The 24,089-nt window shown below is 35.8% G+C and overlaps 1 protein-coding gene across 18 annotated transcripts in view; it reads left to right on the top strand.

Moving 5' to 3' along the window:
- LOC127858677 (dedicator of cytokinesis protein 1-like) overlaps window positions 1-24,089 on the top strand; it is a 158,031-nt gene that overhangs the window by 66,063 nt on the left and 67,879 nt on the right. For 17 of the 18 annotated variants that reach the window (XR_008039019.1, XR_008039018.1, XM_052395888.1 and 14 more), the window contains 8 exons: window positions 1,172-1,242; window positions 2,406-2,643; window positions 4,131-4,211; window positions 7,110-7,154; window positions 13,544-13,740; window positions 14,595-14,673; window positions 14,993-15,152; window positions 21,000-21,071. Coding sequence is in view for 16 of the 18 variants with exons in the window: in XM_052395888.1 (XP_052251848.1) it covers window positions 1,172-1,242; window positions 2,406-2,643; window positions 4,131-4,211; window positions 7,110-7,154; window positions 13,544-13,740; window positions 14,595-14,673; window positions 14,993-15,152; window positions 21,000-21,071 (943 nt within the window). In the remaining 2 variants the exon portion in view is untranslated. The remainder of the gene's footprint in view (window positions 1-1,171; window positions 1,243-2,405; window positions 2,644-4,130; window positions 4,212-7,109; window positions 7,155-13,543; window positions 13,741-14,594; window positions 14,674-14,992; window positions 15,153-20,999; window positions 21,072-24,089) is intronic. The other variant, XM_052395889.1, reaches the window with a different exon arrangement.

The following is a 24,089-nucleotide window of genomic DNA, read 5'->3' as shown; positions in this document are numbered from 1 at the left end:
TTGCTTGTATAATAGCCATTATTCAGGCAAAATACTATTTGAAAAAAAGTGTTGTTGTTTTTCCTAAATTCAGTCGCAAAATTCCAATTTATGGTTTGGCATTCAGTTGTTTTGAAATAGAGCTCTTAAGTATAGAAATACGGAATTTGAAGAAGTAATATCCATTGAACTGATATCCAAAAGCTAAGCGTATTCTGGTTTATGTTAGTTTTATCTAGATATGTTCATAAAAAAATAATACTTTTCCTCAATTTAAAGTAAATTAATACCCAATTTCAGAGGTATAGGTGATATACCCAAAACAAGAGTGAAAAAGCCATGTCTTGATAAATATTTAGTTAGAGAAACATACATATCTGCCTGTTAGAGCTAGGCACATGTATTGGGAAGTTTTACAAAGGTTCTTGATGAGTATGGATTTAAATAGTCATGGTACTCCAGTTTGCAACATATAATGAAATAAAACTAAACATGTTTGTAAAGGATCATTATTAATAGTCAGTTTAGCAGAGTTATGCCCCCAAACGTACTTTTAGTACTTAGAAAAAATTTTGGTACACATGTTTGTATGAAAATCACATCTTGCAGCTGGCATGCAAACCAAGTATGGGGTTGTAATTGGGGACACCTGGTTCAAGGTCATTGGCACTGTTGCTAATAAAATATACAATTGTGCATACTAACTTAATTTAGGATGGAAATTTCGTGCTGAAATTTTGTGTGTAGGTAGATGACAGGCTGATCTAAAGAATTATTGCATTATGGCTGCCGGGGTCAAGGTCACTGTTACTCAAAAATAGAAAAAGAGTTATCACTATAAAACTTTAGTTGGGACAAAGATATTGTGCTGTAATTTTGTAAGTAGGTTTTTTTAAATGCGGACTTTCTTTCATTGTTAACTAAATTCAGCTAAATTAACATGGCCACATGTGCAATTTTTCAGATTAAAGTTTATATAAACTTTAACAACTAAAGATATTCAATTCAAATATTAATTTGTGGTAATTACATAAAAGACTGACAGAACATTAACATTATACTGTTAAAGTGAAAGAAGAGTCAAGAAGGCAGTTTTTGGACAGCTCTTTTTCCATTTGCTTTTATCTGCAATTGTAAAATGGTTTTGATTTGACTGTATTGTTTAAATGTTCATTTGATTTGCTTGTTACAGGGTTATGCATTGCGCAACATGCCTGCCACCATTCCTGATATATTGAAGGTTTTTAATGGAGTGGAACTAAGGTAAGGTGCCATACACGGGTTATTGTTAACACTGCAAATTTCGATAGATGCCTATTTGTGGAGTTCCTAAGAAATTTGCCAAGGAGCCCAACAAATATCCTTGTTTTCATCCATCTGTGTCTGGGAATAATTTGAGTAACCTATTCATGTATTTCAATCACCTTTTATGTGTATTTAAGTCACCTATTTGTGTATTTCAGTCACCTATTTGTGTTTTTCAGTCACCTATTTGTGTATTTCAGTCACCTATTTATGTATTTCCGTCACCTATTTATGTATTTCAGTCACCTAATAATGTTTTTTCAGTCACCTATTCATGTATTTCAGTCACCTATTCATGTATTTCAGTCACCTATTCATGTATTTCAGTCACCTATTCATGTATTTCAGTCACCATTTCATGTATTACATTCATCTATTCATGTATTTCAGTCACCTATTTGTGTATTTCAGTCACCCATGTGTGTATTTCAGTCACCAATTCATGTATTTCAGTCACCTATTTATGAATTTCAGTCACCTGTTAATGTTTTTCAGTCACCTATTCATGTATTTCAGTCACCTATTTGTGTATTTCAGTCACCTATTCATGTTTTTCAGTCACCTATTCATGTATTTCAGTTACCTATAAATGTTTTTCAGTCACCTTTTCATGTATTTCAGTCACCTTTGTGTGTATTTCAGTCACCTATTCATGTATTTCAGTCACCTATTCATGTATTTCAGTCACTATTTCATGTATTACAGTCACCTATTCATGTATTACAGTCACCCATTTGTGTATTTCAGTCACCTATTCATGTATTTCGGTCACCTATTCATGTATTTCAGTCACTATTTCATGTATTACAGTCACCTATTCATGTATTACAGTCACCTATTCATGTATTACGGTCACCTATTTGTGTATTTCAGTCACATATGTATTTCAGTCCCCATTTCATGTATTGCAGTCACCTATTTGTGTATTACAGTCACCTATTTGTGTATTTCAGCCACCTGTTTGTGTATTTCAGCCACCTGTTTATGTATTTCAGCCATCTGTTTGTGTATTTCAGCCACCTGTTTATGTAATTCAACCACCTGTTTATGTATTTCAGTCACCTGTTTGTGCATTTCAGTCATCTATTTGTGTATTTCAGTCATCTATTTGTGTATTTCAGTCATCTATTTGTGGAGTTTCTCTCGCATGTGCCCAAGAGCCGACTGAAGATCCAGAAAATCAAATGTGTGGAGGATCTTGTGCAGACGCCGCTTTTCTCGATGGCGGAGTGCCGCGAGGTGCTCCTACCCATGATGCTCGGCCACATCCGGGACATGATGGAGGCGCAGGACGAGATGTCGGCCTGCATCAAGGTGCTCTCTCACATCATGGACACGCTCTTTACACCCAGCAAACCTGTGAGTGAACATTTAGATTCTGGATTTTTATCTTTTACGCCCAGCAATACTGTGAGTGAAGGTTTCCTTTTGTGTTATTGTTTGATGCTGATTATTGTTTTTTATCTTCACAAATCATGTATACAACTCTTAACTCCCAGTGAACCTGTGCATCTGGATTTGTTTTTATTGTTTAATGTTCATGATTGTCACATCTTATAGAAGCTTTGTATAAATATAAAAAGTCGGTTATGAAAAATAATGCAATACAATTTAAGTGCACAGTCAAATTTTGTTTTCTATTCTGCCTAGATATATTCTTTATGATGTCTTCATGTGATCTAAAACCCAAGTTTGAAGAGGATACTGTTAGTGAATATTTCATGGATACTTTTAATCTATAGAGGGAACCCTGGTTTAACCTTTCTTGCTCAAAAGCTATGTGGAAATGGCTAAATGCAAAAAGCATAAAAACACAAACAGTAACTCGCAGTCTGTTCAGGTTTTATGCTGTACCTTAGAATTGAAATGAAAGCTTTAAAACTTGAACCTTGTAGGAAAGGATTATAAGTTGATTTGATTTTTTAGGGACTACAAACGCTTAATCTGCCTTAAAGAGGCTTAACACACACCTCTTTTTAGCTCTCCTGAGCACATGGTGCATATGGTGAGCTTTTGTGATCGCTTATTGCGTTGTCTGTCGTGCATTTTGTGTTGTCAACATTTGCCTTGTAAACACTCTAGAGGCCACATTTATGGTCCTATCTTCATGAAACTTGATCAGAACATTTGTTTTTATGATATATTGGATGAGTTAAAAAATGGTTATGGTTCCTGGCTGCCAGGGGTTGGGGCATTTTTCCATATATGGCTATAGTAACACCTTGTTAGCGCTCCAAATGTCACTTTTTTAGTCCAATCATCATGAAACGTAATCAGAACATATGTTCTTATGATATCTGGTCTGAATTCAAAAATGGTTCCGGTCCATTGAAAGACATAGCCCCACAGTTTCCATTATACAACCTTGTTACATGTACCTCTCTAGAAGTGACATTTATTGTCCAATGATTATGAAACTTGGTCAGAATATTTGTTAAAATCAAAGCTCAGCTGAGTTTGCAAATGATCATGAAAATGGTCATGGTACATAAAAAATATGGCCACCAGGAGGCAGGGTATGTTTCCTGATAGGGGAATAGTAAAATATTGTGAACAATAAGTCACATTATTTCTCCAATCTTGTTGAAAATTGGTCTCAACATTTGTTTTAAAGATATCTGGACTGAGTTTGAAAATGGTTCCCGTCCTGAAAACATGGCTGCCAGGGGACTGGGCATTTTTTCTTACACATATATAGTAGTAAAACCTTGTAAACTCTCAATTTGATATTTTAGCCAAGTTTTAATATGGTGTAAGAAACATCACAAGTTGCAAAGAGCAGTTCATTGTTCTGATGTCTCAGGTGAGCGACTGTGGGCCTCTAGCCCTCTTGTTTTTGTTTACAGTTGTTCCACGACAGAGACATTGACAAGATCATGGACATCATACTGAGGACAGTCATTCAGACGACCATCAAAACACACGCAGTAAGTCTCCTGGTTGTACCTTCATGGAATTTTCGCTTTTAACTTGTTAAGCCATAATTGTATTTGTATGGAAAATTTAATTATTTTGCTTTTGATTGGATTAGCCGTCATCTTACCTGAACATAATACTTTCTTTTTATTGGCTTATCACTGATCTTACCCGTACAGAAATACTTGATTTTGATTGACTTTTTCTTGTACAGAAAACTTGCATTGATTAGACAAGCTGGAAGTATACTGATAGGCCATGACCTTATAAGTACTGAATACTTTATTTTCATTGGTTGAGCATGAAATTGTAAGATATAGCCATGCCATTTGATGATCATTCATGCAGTTGTAATAAGCGTGATGTTTAATGTCATTTATCATCATTACTGCTTATTCTCTTTGTGTTTGCTACCATTTGAATGTTAAACTCTATGTTTAGAATGTTCATTATATGGCAAAGTTTTGATGATAGCTTTAATTGTTTATGATAGGTTTTCTCTTTTTAAAATTCATAGAGATAATATCCCTCTTTATTTTTATCGTTAAATGTTTGTAACAAATATTATTACTTTAATTGTGAAGTTTATCAAGCAGCACAAAGTGCTCAAGGTGAGCAATCGTGATCATCCTATATTTGCATCTGTTATTGTGCGTTGGGCAATGTGAAGTTCTAGATTGTTACCACTCTAGAGGCTACATTTTTCATCCAATCTGTATGACACTTGGTCAGAATGTTTATCTGGAAATTATCTTGGCCAAGCTTGAATCGGGGTCAACTGCATCAAAAAACTAGGTCATCAGGTCAAATTTAAGAAAAACCTTTTTTTAACTTGAGATGCCTTTTTTATAACTCGATATTTTTAATGATTTTTGGTCAGGATGTTTATCTTCACATTGTCAAGGCTGAGTCTGTGTCTGGGTCATGTGCCTCCAAAAATAATGTGACCTGGTCAAATCTTAGAAAATACCACTCTATAGGCCACATTTTAGACTCAGTCTTAATAAAACTTGGTCAGAAAGTTTATCTTGAAAATATGAAGTCCATTTTTGAATCTTGGTCATGATGGGTCAAACACGAGATCACCAGGTCAATTCTTCAACAATTGGTGTGTGTGAACTCAGATGAGCGCCCAATGGTCATTATTGCCCTATTGTTTGTTTAGATTGCAAAACATCTCAAGATGAACTTCTCCCTCATTTCAAAAGCATACAAATAATTTCAAATTATTTTTAATTGAGACTTATTATGCCCCCCTTCAAAGAAGAGGGGGTATATTGCTTTGCACATGTCGGTCTGTCTGTCGGTCTGTCGGTCTGTCTGTCCGTCCACCAGGTGGTTTCCGGATGATAACTCAAGAACGCTTGTGCCTCGGATCATGAAACTTCATAGGTACATTGATCATGACTCACAGATGACCCCTATTGATTTTGAGGTCACTAGGTCAAAGGTCAAGGTCACGGTGACCCGAAATAGTAAAATGGTTTCCGGATGATAACTCAAGAACGCTAAGGCCTAGGATCATGAAACTTCATAGGTAGATTGATCATGACTCGCAGATGACCCCTATTGATTTTCAGGTCACTAGGTCAAAGGTCAAGGTCAAGGTGACCTGAAATAGTAAAATGGTTTCCGGATGATAACTCAAGAACGCTTATGCCTAGGATCATGAAACTTCATAGGTACATTGATCATGACTCGCAGATGACCCCTATTGATTATCAGGTCACTAGGTCAAAGGTCAAGGTCACGGTGACCCGAAATAGTAAAATGGTTTCCGGATGATAGCTCAAGAACACTTATGCCTAGGATCATGAAACTTAATAGGTAGATTGATCATGACTCGCAGTTGACCCCTATTGATTTTCAGGTCACTATATCAAAGGTCAAGGTCACGGTGACCTGAAAAAGTAAAATGGTTTCCGGATGATAATTCAAGAACGCTAATGGCTATGATCATGAAACTTCATAGGTGCATTGATCATGACTTGCAGATGACCCCAGGCCTATTGATTTTGAGGTCACAAGGTCAAAGGCCAAGGTCATGGTGACCCGAAATAATAAAATGGTTTCCGGATGATAACTCAAGAACACTTATGCCTAGGATCATGAAACTTCATCGGTTCATTGATCATGACTCGCAGATGACCCCTATCTATTTTGAGGTCACTAGGTCAAAGGTCAAGTTCATGGTGACCCGAAATAGTAAAATGGTTTCCGGATGATAACTGAAGAACGCTTATTCCTAGGATGATGAAACTTGATAGGTAGATTGATCATGACTCGCAGATGACCCCTAATGATTTTCAGGTCACTAGGTCAAAGGTCAAGGTCACGGTGACCCAAAATAGTAAAATGGTTTCCGGATGATAACTTAAGAACGCTTATGGCTAGGATCATGAAACTGCATAGGTACATTGATTATGACTGGCAGATGACCCCTATTGATTTTCAGGTCACTAGGTCAAAGGTCAAGGTCACCGTGACCCAAAATAGTAAAATGGTTTCCAGATGATAACTCAAGAAGGCTTATGGCTAGGATCATGAAACTTCATAGGTACATTGATCATGACTGGCAGGTGACCCCTATTGATTTTCAGGTCACTAGGTCAAAGGTCAAGGTCACAGTGACAAAAAACATATTCACACCATGGCTGTCACTACAACGGAGAGCCCATATGGGGGGCATGCATGTTTTACAAACAGCCCTTGTTGCAAGTTATTGTTATAATGCTATTAGCATGACAAGAAAGGGAGCAAATTTCCAGTTCTTCCACTAAATATATTAATTGTCTCCCTTTGCAGTGAGTTAGCACATTATCACACCAATAACTAGCGCATATATATTTAAAGCTCATCCAGGTTCATGCTGTAGAGTATGACTGTGTATTGAATGCATGTTTTTTAAGGAGGCTGGATTACAAATGGATGAGGGTCATGGTGAAACCTTCCAGGTGATATTCTTTACCCATCAGCTCAGAATCATTAGCATCATTAACTTTTATTTTATTGGCTCTATTTTTACATAAAGCATGGATTCATTTGCAATTTTTTTTTTACATGTATATGTTATGCTTTTACATATTCAAGTTTTGCGAATGACTGCTAATGAAATAAGGATTAAAATTACAAATATATTGCTTAGACTATAAATCTTGCATTAAAACTGAAATATCTGAAAATCTTAAGAATTTTAAATGCTGTAATGTTGTTGGTTTAGTGAAAAAAACACACTACCAAAACTACTAATTGACTTTGGTTACAGAAGGTCTTGAACAATATCCCTAAGTTAACCCTTTCCCACTCAGAAGCAAAGTAAAAATGACCATGTAACTTGCAGTCTGTTCAGGTTTTATGCTGTTTGCTGCTCATCAGTATCTAAGGCTTGGAAATGAAGCCTTGAAAACTTGAATATAGTATAAAAGGTCTTCAATTAAATTCAACTTCTATTAGACTACAACTGCGCCAAAATACGGTTCTAAGTGGTAAAGGGTTAATGTTCATCTATGCACATGAAGATCACAGTACAATGTAGCCTACTCACTACCATTCCTATTCATTTTTAACTGCCTAGTACCTGCAATACCACCAATAGTCCACAAATGTAACCAAGCAGATGTACCATAAACACTCAATCATAAGTCTACTTGCTCATGAGTCGGGGGTATAAAATGGCACTGAAATGTTTTGTATGTTCACTTGAAAAGTAATTATTACAAAAAAAGGGAAAATTAAAATTTGCGTCAGGAAATTGCGACTTAAGCTTATCAATGATAATATTGTTTGACACCACTATCTTGTTTATTTTTTGTATTTTATCAAATGATCCAAATATGAGTGTAATCAGACAAATCATTACCTTTTAATTGGTTAACTTCTATCAATAATAAAAAACTCTTGCCAATATTTACCATAAATGCCTTTAAGAATTTTGTAAACACAAATAGTCATCATTATTGTCAATGTACAGGATTTAATTTAATCATCTTAAGGTACTCAGAGGAGTGCGGTAGCTTTTGAAATGTAGAGCTATGCACATGCTGTAACATATTCAGACAATGGCCACCGAGCAACAAACACATGATTTTTAAAGCATGTCGATAGCTTCACAAAAAAAGCCAATCAAGTCAGGGCAAAAGGTGCTAAAGTATTGTTTCTTAACACAAAAATTAAATGAAATCGGCTTCAATTTCAATGATGATGATTTGTATTAATATCATTTGATTGCATGGCTAGAAAATACAACTGCTTACTTGATCATTTCAATTAAATTAAAAAAAAATGAAAATGTAAAATTGCTGCTATTATCTGAATTGGTAATTAAAGAAGCAGTTTAATAAACACTTTGTGTCGAATAAAGAATTTTAAAAACAGCATCAACAACCTTTGTAGAAGAATTGATCTTCCAAGTTTTTCGTTATAAATTGTCCAATTAGCAGAGACTATAATTTTTATCGATTTTTTAAATCAAAAACATCTCCAAGTACGACTGAGTATTTGAGGTTCTCTTTATTAAGAACGCAGAAAACTAATACCCGCATTTTTTCCATTTAAACAATACACTGTAAGTCCAAGATAGTGCGGTCCGTTATAACGCTGTGTCCAATATAACGCGGGGGTCCTTGGATCCAGTTTTTTCTCCAACCTTCCATTTCTGATTCAAATCCATGTTATGCAACTTCATGCATTTTCAGAAAATTCAAAGAAGCCGGCGATCACAGCTTGATTGCTTTGTCCGTCCTTTTATCTGATTTTAATCGATTAGAGGTTAAATGACACTCGACAGCTAATTGGTGTAATCTGTTGTGTAATGTCAATAAAGGTGTGAAAACTCGCGAGTCCGTGTTTATTACATGTATTCCCTATCAGAGCGGTTCGGTGCACTAATTTTAATAAGGCAAGTGCAAGCGGAATATTTAGAAAAATTAAAGTTATTTAAAACGATTACCTGTTTATGTTTTGTATTTATCGTGTATTGTATTTCATTATATAAACTATGGCTGTGTAAGTGTGTTATTGTTTATTATATGCTATACATGCTTGATAAATAAAAAGATCTTTGTGTATGTTTAATGTTTCAGTACGTATACGAAAAATAAATAAAAAAATCCTGACGATTTATTTACATGCTAACGCAGTGTAATAGTTAACAGAGATGCATTTAAATTTTTGCCCGTTATCAGAAAGTCCACGCAAAGCATGTTTTTTGCATGCTGGGTATGACGCAATAAAACATTTTTTGTACATGTATCGTATTGCATTCAATCTAAATTTAAATTCGCTTGTCCAATGAAAGCAGTGTCCCATAATGCACTGTACTATTTTTTCTGATAAAATGGCGTAGGCACATGAATTTGTTTTTGAAATTCGTAAACATATTTCTTGTCATAAAAGTTTAACATTATTTTTTTCATAAGTGATGTTGTAATTATATTTTATTATATACCTGTTTAATGCTTTTAACAAAATACATGTTGTATCAATCGTTGAAATAAAAAATCCCGTATTACGCTACTCGCTGTTTCCAATTCCGTATTACCATACTAGCCGGACTACTTCGACCCATTCAATGACGTCACATTACACGCACCGAAAATAGAAATATTTTATATTACGAAATATATTACAGAGTACATCGTGTGACGTCATTTCTGTGACAAAACACAATAGTTTTATCTAAACTCTGTAAGGACATGTCGGACGTGGTGTTTTTTAACAGTAAACTATGTGTTAAAAACGTATTTTGGAGTGTGTGTTTATCATGCATAAATGTAAATTTCGATAGGAATACATTAAAATAGTGTGGTTTAAACTAAGTTTCGATAAAGACTTGGAAGATAGAAGTAGAAGTGCATTTCGTTTAAACGTTTTTGTTATAAACATCGGATTAAAGTTGTCAACTTAATAGTTATAAAAATTGAATTAACGATGGCATTAATTAAGGTAAGCGTGTCGGAAACCTGTGTTTTCCCGGTTCGAATGTTTACACGTTAATTTACATAAACTGTATTCATACGCGTCTCAAATAAACTATGGCGTACTGTTTTAGTCATTGTTTTGTCAGTTTTGTTAAAGTAAAAAATACATTTGCTAACTGTTTTCGTTAGTTGTTGTATATAATAAAAGGAATATTACGCTAGTCAATTGTTCCAAGAGTTTGTATCACTCTCGTGGCTTGTGCTATTTCGCATCACACTCGAGGCTCCGCCTCTCGTGTGATACGTCATCACACAAGCCACTGGAGTGATACAAACTATTGGAACAATTGACTAGCGTAATATTCCGTATGGATAATCAGATAAATGTGCACATTAGAAAAGCAGTATGTATATTGTTATTGTTCGATTCGGTTTGTATTTGCGGATGACAACACAGCATGACAATACACAGGACTTATATTATACATGTAGGCTATACTATACCTGTTTTTATAGCCCCCTTAAATAAATAAGCTCAAAACTTAAAACACTGTCCGTTTATAACGCTGTTGCGTGGCTTGGACCCCGTCATCCGCGGTATATTGGAGTTACAGTGTAGCTTCATTACTTTTGTAATTACCCTTTCATTTCTTTCATTAATCTTATTGTCTTCTTGAGTCAAATAATGTTATGCCAAACATTTTAAAGTCATTCTTATTTAGTCAGAAAATATTATTTCTTTTCTGAATGAAAACTTTTGCTAATTATCAAGAAATCTAGTAATTGGTATTAAAAGGAACGCATTAGCAGCATAACAACAACAGTAAGGGGTTGGTCTATAGATCGGGATTAAAAGGAACGCATTAGCAGCATACCAACAACAGTAAGGGGTTGGTCTATAGTATGACATTTCCTTCATTTTAGAAACAGACAAATGGGATAAATAGATTTTTATGTGGGGACATATTGTTTTTGCCCTGTCGGTTGGTTGGTTGGTTGGTTTGCTCAAACTTTAACATTTTGCCATAACAATTGCAATATTGAAGATAGCAACTTGATAATTGGGATGCATGTGTATCTTATGAAGCTGCACATTTTGAGTGATGAAAGGTCAAGGTCATCCTTCAAAAGTCAAAAAATACAATCCAAGGGAAGTAATAAGCTTTAAAAGGGAGATAATTTCTAAACCTGCCAAATGATATATTGAAATTTTATTTCAAAGCGGGGCAATAGGAGGCATTGTGTTTCTGACCAACACATCTCTTGTTTACTATAGGCTGAAGTGTGTGTGTGTGTTTTTAATGATTTAGTTTGTTGGATTGTGTTGCCATTAATATGTTGATGCTTATTATTAAACAAAATGCATATTATTGTTCCTGATTTCCAGAGAAAACCCTATAAGTGACTGTTTGATGTGAAAAAGATACTCCTATTTGCTGTTTTGTTTTTAAAACTGTTTAACAGTATTGACCCTTTTCATATTTTTAGAAGCAAAACCATAAAACAAGCTCTGAAAGCATAGCTTTTATTTTTATCTTTTAACTAATGAAAAACAATTTCAATGAAATTAAATTCTTTGCTAGAATATATATGTACTGTAACTCTATTCTGAAAAATGCACATACTGCACACTTAATTAAACCAATTGATTTGATAGAGAATGCTGTATGTGTAGCAGAAAGCTAGAAATGTATTGCTCGACAGAGATGTCATGTTAAAAAGTGTTTATGTTTTAAATTATAATTATCACAGATTAATGGAAAATTACTGAATTATAAAATACAATTTCTTCTCCTGCGAGTCATTTGGGCTTATCAGTCTAATTTGCCCATATACTTATATGACCTTTTTGCTTTTATCAGTTCTTTTCTTTACATGTGTATCTAATTAAAAAAAAAACCAGCACATGATGTTAATTTGAAAACTATGTGCTAAAAGTATTTCCACTTTTTAATACTACTGGACATTTTACTCTAGATTGGTATTTTCATTTAACTTTTGTATTGTCCTAACATATCATGTATACCTGATATACTCCAGTCAATATGCACTTCACAATCCTTTATCTTTATGTTTAATTCAATTAAATTATGTTTAAGTAATGTTAATCCATATTATGTGTAAAGAGGATACATCATTTTCAAATTAGCCTATTATAAAAAACAGTTTCTTGAAATTCTTTGCCTTATTTAAAAAAATATGTTTTCTTGACTATTTTATGTTGTGGTTTTCTTTAACATATATTTTTATGCCCCCGGTAGGGTGGCATATAGCAGTTGAACTGTCCGTCAGTCAGTATGTCAGTATGTGCGTATGTCAGTCCGTCCGATAAAAAAATTAAAACTTTAACATTGACCATAACTTTTTCACTATTGAAAGGTGAAGGTCAAGGTCATCCTTGAAGGTCAAAGGTCAAATATATGGCGTCTGTCCGTCCAAAAACTTTAACATTGGCCATAACTTTTTCAATATTGAAGATAGCAACTTGTTATTTGGCATGCATGTGTATCTCATGAAGCTGCTTATTTTGAGTGGTGGAAGTTCAAGGTCAAGGCCATCCTTTAAAGTCAAAGGTCAAAAAAAAAATTGTTTCAAAGCGGTGTTTTCATGAAGCTGCACATTTTGAGTGGTGGCAGTTCAAGGTCAAGGTCATCCTACAAGGTCAGGTTCATCCTTCAAGGTTAAAGGTCAAAAAAGAAAAAAATAATTCAAAGCGGCATTCTCGTGAAGCTGCACATTTTGAGTGGTGGAAGTTCAAGGTCAAGGTCATCCTTCAAGGTCAAGGTCATCCTTCAAGATCAAAGGTCAATTTTATTATTATTTTTTTCAAAGCGGCGTTCTCATGAAGCTGCACATTTTTAGTGGTGGAAGTTCAAGGTCAATGTCATCCTTCAAGGTCAAGGTCATCCTTCAAGGTCAAAGGTAAAAAACAACAACTTTTTTTTTCAAAGCGGCGTTCTCATGAAGCTGCACATTTTGAGTGGTGGAAGTTCAAGGTCAAGGTCATCCTTCACGGTCAAAGGTCAAAAAAATAATAATTTCAAAGCGGCGCAATAGGGGGCATTGTGTTTCTGACGAACACATCTCTTGTTATCTTGATAAAATACATGGGTACACCCGATATACAAAACAGAAAATTCATGAAATGCAGATGGAAAGTTGGACAGATGGAAGGACTAACCAAAGTAGCAAATATTAATGGATAATGTAAAAAGATCTTTTGTCAAGAAATGGAAAAGAAGATGAAAGAAAAAACACATAGTATTGTTTGAGCACACAAAAATGAAAATATACAACAAAAAACAACATATTATTGTTCGTGAATAATTGTTTAAAGTATACAAAAAAACTACAACATAGTATTGTAAAAACTCCCAAATAAATTGTTCAACCAATCAGAGGGCATCATCCTTGTTGTTCTGCAGGGCGACTGTGTTGCAGTGCTCTTGAACATTCTCCGCCAGATGAGCGAGACACACTACAACAACTACATCGCCACAAAGTTCTTCATCCTCTCCGACCTCGAGGACTTCCTTATGGAGATCATCATGCTGTTCCAGAATCTCATTCAGGAGAGCGTCTACCAGAACGACTGGATGGAGATGATCATGCTGCAGAATAGGTGGGTGGGGTACATGCTGCAGAATTGGTGGGTGGGGAACATGCTGTGGGATACGTGGGTTGGGTACATGCTGTGGAATACGTGGGTGGGGAACATGCTGCAGAACAGATGTGTGCGGTGCATGTTGCGGAATAGGTGGGTGGGGAACATGCTCCAGAATAGGTGGGTGGGGAACATGCTGCGGAATAGGTGGGTGGGGTACATGCTGCGGAACAGGTGGTTGGGAACATGCTGCAGAATTTGTTGATGGGGTACAAATAGTATAGTTTACACTTTGTTCTTATTCACAGTTGCCTTCAGTGCTTTGGATATCATATAGCGTGCATTGGCACCACCTCTGTTCTTAGCGCCACTCATTGGCATTGGTTCCATCTCTTTTGGAAAAGTGCAAAATTATATATTCTATCCTTAAGAAGTTGTTAGCAATTTAATTGGGTGGAAATGTGGCAATGTCACACAGGCAAAAACATCGAATTGCTTTTGAAAGCTCCTCTATGTCATAACTTATGAAGGCTTTGATGCTTCCAGATGTGTTGTGATGGTATGTTTCTCTACATTTGTGGATGAATTAATCCTTGCTGAATTGCAGTAAATTGCCAGATTTTAAAACTAATGCGAAATATGTTGTAAATAACCCATAAAACATATTCACCCTGAATAATGCACTGTGTATTTTCAAAACATCTGTTCCTAAGCATCACTTTGAAAGTAGCTTTGGATCGTTAAATTAATGCATCTCAAAAAAGAGGTGGTGCCTGTGTTTAATGGCCTTGATAATAACATGTGTTTTTATCACTATATAAATAAATGTCTTTATAACTGTTTAAAGTTTGTCATATTTTGTCGGATTTCAGCATCATTCTTCGTGCCTTAAGATGTTTTGCTCACACCATCGTTAATAAGTTCTCAACTCCATTCAAGGAATCCTCGGTGGTATGTACTCAATCCAAATTTGTATACTCATTGTAATTTTACTATAATTTGATATTGTGAATGAATAATTGATTAATTATCAGAAATATTAAATTGCACTTTTGTTTAAATTTCATAAAAACCAGTTTGCTGAATAATGCTTTCTTTGCGACACTTTAAAGCTTATTGTAATACCTAGAGACTGTTTGTTATAGATCATTGGATTGCTCCCAGAAGTAAGATCAAATTAACAAACTCTCATATGCAGATATGTATATGCTCTTAAACTGTTGGAGAGATAAAGGCTGAGGCACTCATTGTTAGCTTGCTTTTCTTACAGCTATGGAACAACTTCTTCCACTGCGCTATTTCTTTCCTGACGCAGCCTCACTTGCAATTGGAGAACTTCTCCACCAGCAAACGCCAAAAAATTGTCTCACAGTACAACGACATGCGGCGGGAAATGGGATTTGAGATACGGTCCATGTGGTACAGTCTGGGTGTGTGTTGCTATGGTTACACATTTCTGTAAATGAACCTTGTTCTGAGAAAACTGCACTAAATGCATTTGCGTAAAGCGTCACCCCAGATGTAATCAAGTCTTATGTCTTAGATAATTTACCAATAGAAATAGCTTGTCAAAGGTTACAAGTATTCTCATTGGTTTATGTTTCAAGTTGAGACGTAAATTAAATCTTAATGATTTTTTACCTCCATTGGCCAGAGGCCAGCGGGGCTTATGTCATGGTCCTGTGTCCGTCGTGCGTGCGTCCATGCGTTAACTTTTCCTTTAAACATCTTCTTCTCCTAAACTACTGGTCCAATTCTGATGAAATTTCTCTGGAATGTTCCTGGGGTGAACCTCTTTCAAATTTGTTCAAATTATGCCTGGGGTCAAATTTGACCCTGCCCCGGGGGTCACAAAATTGTAAATTTGCTTATATAAGGCCTTTTTTGTGAAAACTTTCAATATTCTCTCGTCCATGACCATTGGGCCTAGGTCTATCAAATTTGGTATGTAGAGACATCTAATAGTCCTCTACCAAATTTCTTCAAATTATGCCCCTGGGGTCAAATTTGACCCTGCCCCAGGGGTCACGAAATTGAACATATGCTTATATAGGGTGTATTTTGTGCAAACTTTCAAAATCTTTTCGTCCATAACCATTGGGCCTAGGAATATCAAATTTAGTATGTAGAGACATCTAATAGTCCTCTACCAAATTTCTTCAAATTATGCCCCTGGGGTCAAATTTGACCCTGCCCGGGAGTCACAAAATTGAACATATTCTTATATAAGGCCTATTTTGTGAAAACTTAAAAAATATTCTTGTCCATTACCATTGGGCCTAGGGCTACCAAATGTGGTATGTAGTGACATCTTATAGTCCTCTACCAAATTTCTTCAAATTATGCCCCTGGGGTCAAATTTGACCCTTCCCCGGGGGTCACAAAATTGAACATATGCTTATATAGGGTCTATTTTGTGAAAACTTTCAAAATTCTCTCGTCCATAACCGTTCGGCATAGGGCTATTAAATTTGGTATGTAGACACATCTAATAGTCCTCTACCAAATTTCTTCAAATTATGCCCCTGGGGACAAATTTGACCCTGCCCCAGGGATCACAAAATTGAACATATGCTTATATAAGGCCTATTTTGTGAAAACTTTCAAAATCTTCTTGTCCATAACAATTGGGCATATGGCTATCAAATTTGGTATGTAGAGACATCTAATAGTCCTCTACCAAATTTTTCAAATTATGCCCCTGGGGTCTAGTTTGACCCTGCCCTAGGGGTCACAAAATTGAACATATGCTTATATAAGGCCTACTGTTGGAAAACTTTCAAAATATTCTTGTCCATAACTGTATGGCATAGGGCTACCAAATTTGGTATGTAGTGACATGTAATAGCTCTCTTCTTAGTTTGTTCAAATTATGCCCCTGGGGTCAAATTTGAAACTGCCCTGGGGGTCACAAAATTGAATATATGCTTATAAAGTGCTTATTTTGTGAACACTTTAAAAATATTTTTGTCCATATCCGTTGGGGCTAGGGCTACGAAATTTGGTATGTAGAGACATCTTATAGTCCTCTACCAAGTTTGTTCAAATAATGCCCCTGGGGTCAAATTTGACCCTGCCCCGAGAGTCACAAAATTTAACACATACTTATATAAGGCCTATTTTGTGAAAACTTTAAAAAAAATCTTGTCCATAAATGTATGGCATAGGGCTACCAAATTTGGTATGTAGTGACATGTAATAGTTCTCTTCTTAGTTTGTTCAAATTATGCCCCTGGTGTCAAATTTGAAACTGTCCTGGGGGTCACAAAATTGAATATATGCTTATAAAGGGCTTATTTTTTAGCTCATCTATTTTTTGAAAAAAAATTATGAGCTATTGTCATCACCTTGGCGTCGGCGTCGGCGTCGGCGTTGGCGTCGGCGTCGGCGTCCGGTTAAGTTTTGCGTTTAGGTCCACTTTTCTCAGAAAGTATCAATGCTATTGCATTCAAACTTGGTACACTTACTTACTATCATGAGGGGACTGGGCAGGCAAAGTTAGATAACTCTGGCGTGCATTTTGACAGAATTATGTGCCCTTTTTATACTTAAAAAATTGAAAATTTTGGTTAAGTTTTGCGTTTAGTTCCACTTTTCTCAGTAAGTATCAATGCTATTGCATTCAAACTTGGTACACTTACTTACTATCATGAGGGGACTGGGCAGGCAAAGTTAGATAACTCTGGCATGCATTTTGACAGAATTATGTGCCCTTTTTATACTTAGAAAATTGACAATTTTGGTTAAGTTTTGTGTTTAGGTCCATTTTATTCCTTAAGCATCAAAGCTATTGCTTTCATACTTGCAACACTTACTAACTATCATAAGGGGACTGTGCAGGCAAAGTAATGTAACTCTGACTGGCATTTTGACAGAATTATGTGCCCTTTTTATACTTAGAAAATTGAAAATTTGATTAAGTTTTGTGTTTAGGTCCACTTTATTCCTACAGTATCAAAGCTATTGCTTTCATACTTGCAAGATTTATGAACTATCATAAGGGGACGGTGCAGGCAAAGTTATGTAACTCTGAATGGCATTTGGACGGAATTATGGGCCCTTTATACTTAGAAAATTGAAAATTTGGTTAAGATTTATGTTTTGGTCCACTTTACCCCTAAAGTATCATAGATATTGCTTTCATACTTGGAACACTCACAAACTATCATAAGGGTACAGTAAAAGGACAAGTTGCATAACTCTGGTTGTCATTGTTACGGAATTATGGCCCTTTTTTGACTTAGTAACTTTTAATATATGGTTAAATTTTGTGTTTCGATCCACTCGAAGTATCAAGGCTATTGCTTTCAAACTTCAAATACTTACATGCTATCATGAGGTTACTGTACCTGGCAACTTGAATTTTACTTTGACCTTTGAATGACCTTGACTCTCAAGGTCAAATTATTAAATTTTGCTAAAATTGCCATAACTTCTTTATTTATGATTAGATTTGATTGATACTTTGATGAAACTACTCTTACCTGACATACCACAATAGACTTCAACCCAAACCATCCCCCGTGCCCTCCTCCCCCCTCCCCCCCCCTCTAATTTTTTTTTTTTTTTTTTTTTTTTAAGATCATCTCACAAATGTCCACCACACCCTCACACTATACCCCACCCCCCACCCCACCACCCCACCCCACCCCCCCCCCCAATTTTTTTTTGATTTTCACACTATAACCCCCCCCCCCATTTTTTTTAAAACAGTTATGTTTGAAATACCGTCCAACCATCGCACCCAAACCCCCCCCCCCCCCCCCCCCCGATTTTTTTTTTTTTTTTTTCGCTGTTTTGGAAGATAATGTAATAAATGTCCACAACCCCACACTATACACCCCCTCTTCACTCCACTCCTCCCTCCTTTGTGATTGAAAATGAGAGTCCCTTCACCTTTAAAAAGAGAATAGATGAGCGGTCTGCACCCGCAAGGCGGTGCTCTTGTTTTAAACTCTAAAAATCGTTCTGTCCATAACCATTGGGCTTAGGCATACATGCCATACGTCCCGGATTGTCCGGGACAGTCCCGGAAATTAAGAACTTGTCCCGCTGTCCCGGAAATCTGTCAAATGTCCCGGAATTTACAAAATCCATGTATACATGTACCTTATCTTGGGCTTAACTGCACCTCGAATCTGTGTATATCTGCTGCGTCTCCATGACAATGCCTACCCGAATAGGCAGACTACGCTACGTGTCAAAATCGATCAATTAACAGGGGTCCTGTTATCATATCGATTGTCTCACGTTCGCGGTCAAACCGAAAAGGCGGCATTGTTTAATGTGGTTGTTAATTGACTTTAATCTACTACGTCATTATTTCCCGCTGTGTAAGGGCAAAGGAGTTGTTCACACATCTTAAGTCCAACATCGCTGAGTAAAAAATTAAAAGCAGTTTATGTTCGCACATTTAACCGACAAAGAAGTTGAGTAAAAAAGTTAGCATATAAAAATGTCATCCTCACTAACGGTACTGTATTGTTGTATTTTTTATTATATAAATGTTATAAATGAATAAAGGCGTATCAACAACTACGCGTTACACACCGGTCTTAATAACAATAACGCAGTGACGTCTCCATCTATGTTTAGAACGCTTACACTGAAAACACGTGGCTTGTATCTAGTAACGGAAGTAGTAATGTTTAATTTGACCTCAATAGGTCAAGTGTATTTCGGATAGGCTTTCGAACTTTTGCAATTAACGATGCGAAACAAAAAAAAAGGTACCAAAAATGCATATGTCTATAAATATCGCTACAATTTATACATGTCCCGGAAAATCGGCAAAAGTCCCGGACAATTTAACTCAATGTCCCGGAATTGGTCTGAAAAATTATGGCATGTATGGCTTAGGGCTACCAAATTTGGTATGTAGTGACATCTTATAGTCCTCTACCAAGTTTGTTCAAATTATGCCCTTGGGGTCTAGTTTGACCCTGCCCCAGGGGTCACAAAATTGAACATATGCTTATATAAGGCCTATTGTGGGAAAACTTAAAAAATATTTTTGTCCATAACCGTATGGTATAGGGCTACCAAATTTGGTATGTAGTGACATGTAATAGTTCTCTTCTTAGTTTGTACAAATTATGCCCCTGGGGTCAAATTTGAAACTGCCCTGGGGGTCACAAAATTAAAAATATGCTTATAAAGGGCTTATTTTTTAAAACTTTAAAAATATTTTTGTCCATAACCATTGGGCCTAGGGCTACCAAATGTGGTATGTAGTGACATCTTAAAGTCCTCTACCAAGTTTGTTCAAATTATGCCTCTGGGGTCAAATTTGACCCTTCACTGGGGGTCACAAAATTGAACATACGCTTATATGTAGCCTATTTTGTGAAAACTTTACAAATATTTCTGTCCATAACCATCTCGCCTAGTGCTATCAAATTTGGTATGTAGTGACATCTAATAGTCCTCTACCAAATTTGTTCAAATTTTATCCCTGGGGTCAAATTTGACCCTGCCCCGGGGGTCACAAAGTTGAACATATGCTTATATAAGGCATATTTTGTGAAATCTTTAAAAATCTTCTTGTCGAAAACCATTCAGACTATGGCTACCAAATTTGGTATGCAGTAACATTTTATAGTCCTCTACTAAGTTTGTTCAAATTATTCCCTTTGGATCAAACTTGACCCTGACCCGCGGGTCACAAAATTGAACATTATATATGCTTATATCTTGCTTATTTTGTGAAAACTTTTAAAATATTCTTGTCCTTATCTCTAGGACCTAGGGCTACCACATTTTGTTTGTAGTGAGATATACTATAGTAGTCTTCTACAAAGTTTGCTCAAAGTATGCCCCTGGGGTTAAATTTGACCCAGCCCAGGGGGTCACAAAAGTGTACATGTGCTTAATTAGGGCCTATATTTAAGTATTTGCACATGCAGAGAATATTTGTTTCAGCCTTTTTTTCAGCAGTGGAGTGATACAGGGCCATCATGGCCCTCTTGTTAAAAAAGTTTTTGAACCAAATAATATAAAAAAAGAAGTTGTCTTAGGAGGGGTTTATTATGGCATTTTACATTATATATTTTCTGCAATTAGTTTTGTTTTATATAAAGCATAAATTGCTTCAGAATTTGTGTTTTCTCTGTTTCTGACAAAAATATGATTTTTAACCTAAGAGAAAATACATGTATACTGTCTTCAATGTTTTATTAATCTGTTTACTGCCATTTACTTGTTGTTAACAGAATAAAAAGTATGAAATGCACATTCTGATCTTATGTCCTTTAAATGGTTTGTTTCTCATTTTGTAGGTGCCAACAAGATAAAGTTCATTCCAGAAATGGTGGGACCACTGCTAGAAATGTCTTTGATTCCAGAAACTGGTGAGTCATAATATAATATTCATTATGTATGGAAGAGGCACATATTTACAGCACCTGTGATGTAAACTCATGAAAAATTTTGATCAGAAGTAAATGATGTTTTATGCTTTTTAAGGTTGTTATATGCTGGCTGTGTTGTGGTGTTGACATGATGAAAGCTCAATATAGCAGTCACAATTGTGTAGTGAATGTGCTTACGTCCGAGCTTGTACTGACTGTAACTTGTCATTTATGGTAGAATTTATATTAACTTATCAAATAAATATGATAATCATAAATATAAGACATGTTGCCTCAAAGGTCCATCAAAAAGGTCATGGGTTTAATTTAACAGAAAAAATCAGCTTATCTGGAGCTTAACTTGTTATTTGACATGCAATTTTGAAACAACTTTTATATAATTTACCACCATGAGGAGATGCAGTGTCAGGAATGCCTCTACCCCAAAGGTTAAGGTCACAGTAGGAGGTCAAATTCAAATATCGACACAAAACGGCTACATGTAGTCGGGACAGTAACTGTGTCACATGTCACACCTGTCTTCCTACATCAAAGGTCAAGGTCACATTTAGCAGGGCTTTTTTTCACGATTTTGGGAATATTACATATACCTGTGAAATTGGAAATTTAGCCTCAATCTACTGTAAATAGGATCAACACATTATTCAATTGCATTATTTTAAAATTTTCAATAATTATTGATTAAACTTAGATGAATATAGACTACTTAACATGAACATTTCAGTTAAACGGATATTACAACTCAAACTCTATTTTTCTTTAGTCATCTGAAAATTAAACCATCCATTTGGGATTTGGGGACTGGATTTAGAAAAAAAAGAAACTTTTCCCATGAGGAATATAACTGATTTACAGTTATAAAATCCATTAAAAAGTCCTTCCTAGAGGTCAAATTTGGTCAGAAAACAGCTTGTCAATACTGTAAATGTGCTGTTCATCACAAAATATAAAGAGCATACCACAAATGGTCACCATGAGAAGATGATGTGTCACATATAACATATGTCTCCTTACCTAACAGGTCAATGTCAAACTTAAAGGTCGAAGGTTAATTTGGCAAAAAACATTTTGGACTGTAACATCATCATTTATCAGACATTTTTAGCTTGACTGTTATATATATATATAGTGGAGCTATCCTACTCACCCCCGCGTCGGCTTGATCGTGAGCATGAGCGTGCAAATATTAAAGTTTGCGTACTACTCCAAATATTTCCTATGTCCCTTGACATATTGCTTTAATATTTTGCATACTTCTTTACCAACATGACCTTAACCTATAAACACGACCAGACAACTGTATCAAGCATTTTGTAAGAATTATGGCCCTTTTTTCTCTTCGAATATGCATTTTATTGATAAATCTATGTTAAAGTTTGCGTACCACCTAAAATATTTTCAATGTCCCTTGACATATTGCTTTCATATTTTGCAAACTTCTTTACCAACATGACCCCATTTATAAACAAGAGTAGACAACTGTATCAAGTATTTTGTTAGAATTATGGCCCTTTTTCCATTTAGAATGTGCATATAATTGATAAATCTTTGTTAAAGTTTGCATACCACCTCAAATATTTTCAATGTCCCTTGATATATTGCTTTCATATTTTGCAAACCTCTTAACCAACATGACCCTAATCTATTAACAAGAGCAGACAACTGTGTCAAGCATTTTGTAAGAATTATGGCCCTTTTTTGTCTAAGTAACTGAATATTTTGTTAAATTTTGTGTTTAGATCCACTTTACTTCTAAAGTATCGAATCTATTGTTTTCAAACTTCAAATATTTTCTTACTATCATGAGGGTTCTATATTTTCTTACTATCATGAGGGTTCTTTACCTGGTAAGTTCAATTTGACCTTGACCTTTGAATGACCTTGACTCACAATGTCAAAAAAATAAATTTTAGTTAAATTTCCATAACTTTTTTATTTATGATCAGATTTTATTAATACTTTGACAAAACAACACTTACCTGAATACCACAATGGATTCCACCCAAACAATACCCCACGCCCCAACCCAGAATCCCTGCCCCCCCCCCCCCCCCCCCATCCCCTACATTTTTTTTTATTTGTTTACCTTTTTTTTATTTTTGAAAGATCGTCTTATAAATTACCACACCCCACATTATACCTCCCTCTCAACCCCCCCCCCCCTCCCTAGCCAACCCAAAAAGAATTTTTTTCTTTGAAACATGGTTATTTATTTTGAAGGACCGTTCAAACTACCCACCCAAGCTATTGCTATCAAACATGAAATAAAATCTTATTAGTTTGTTTTATGTCTTTACAAATGTTCAATAGATTGTGGAAAATATACATGAACCTTGACCTTATTGAATAATTTGAACAATTTCCCCATGATGGCTTACGTTATACTGTCAAGCACTTGAATAGTCGAGCGCGCTGTCCTCTGACAGCTCTTGTTTTTAATTGTTGGCACAAATTATGAGCAGGCAGAGGTGTGTCAACACTTGGGCAAAGGACCAGGTCACACTCAAGGTCAAAGGTTGAACATATTTATTGTGCTGCTTGTAAATAATTACAAGCATTATGGTCTTGATATGTGGCTCAGTTTAAAATATTTGATGATGAGTTGTGTTTACAATGATGGTAAGGAATAGGTGGTGGTGATGGCTGTGGTGGTGGTGGTGATAATTATGATGGAGATGATGATTATGAGGAGTATAATGGCAATAATGATGTTGATGATTATGAAAAGGAAAATAATGTGGATAATGATGATGATGATGATGATGATGAGGAGGAGGAGGAGGAGAGGATGGTAATAATAATGAAGTAGGAAGAGTGGGATACAGGTGATGATGACGAGGGGGTGCTTGGTTATTCGGAACTGGATTAATTGTGGTAAGGAGGAGGAGGTCGGGTGGATTGCTCATTAGGAGAAAGTGGAGCAGGATGGTGGTAAGGATGATGGTGATGAGGAGGATGAAAGTGGAGCAGGATGGTGGTAAGGATGATGGTGATGAG

The sequence above is a fragment of the Dreissena polymorpha genome, chromosome 14 (genome assembly GCF_020536995.1).
Source record: "Dreissena polymorpha isolate Duluth1 chromosome 14, UMN_Dpol_1.0, whole genome shotgun sequence".
NCBI classification, from domain to species: Eukaryota; Metazoa; Mollusca; class Bivalvia; order Myida; family Dreissenidae; genus Dreissena; species Dreissena polymorpha.
This window is presented reverse-complemented; position numbering and strand designations above follow the sequence as displayed.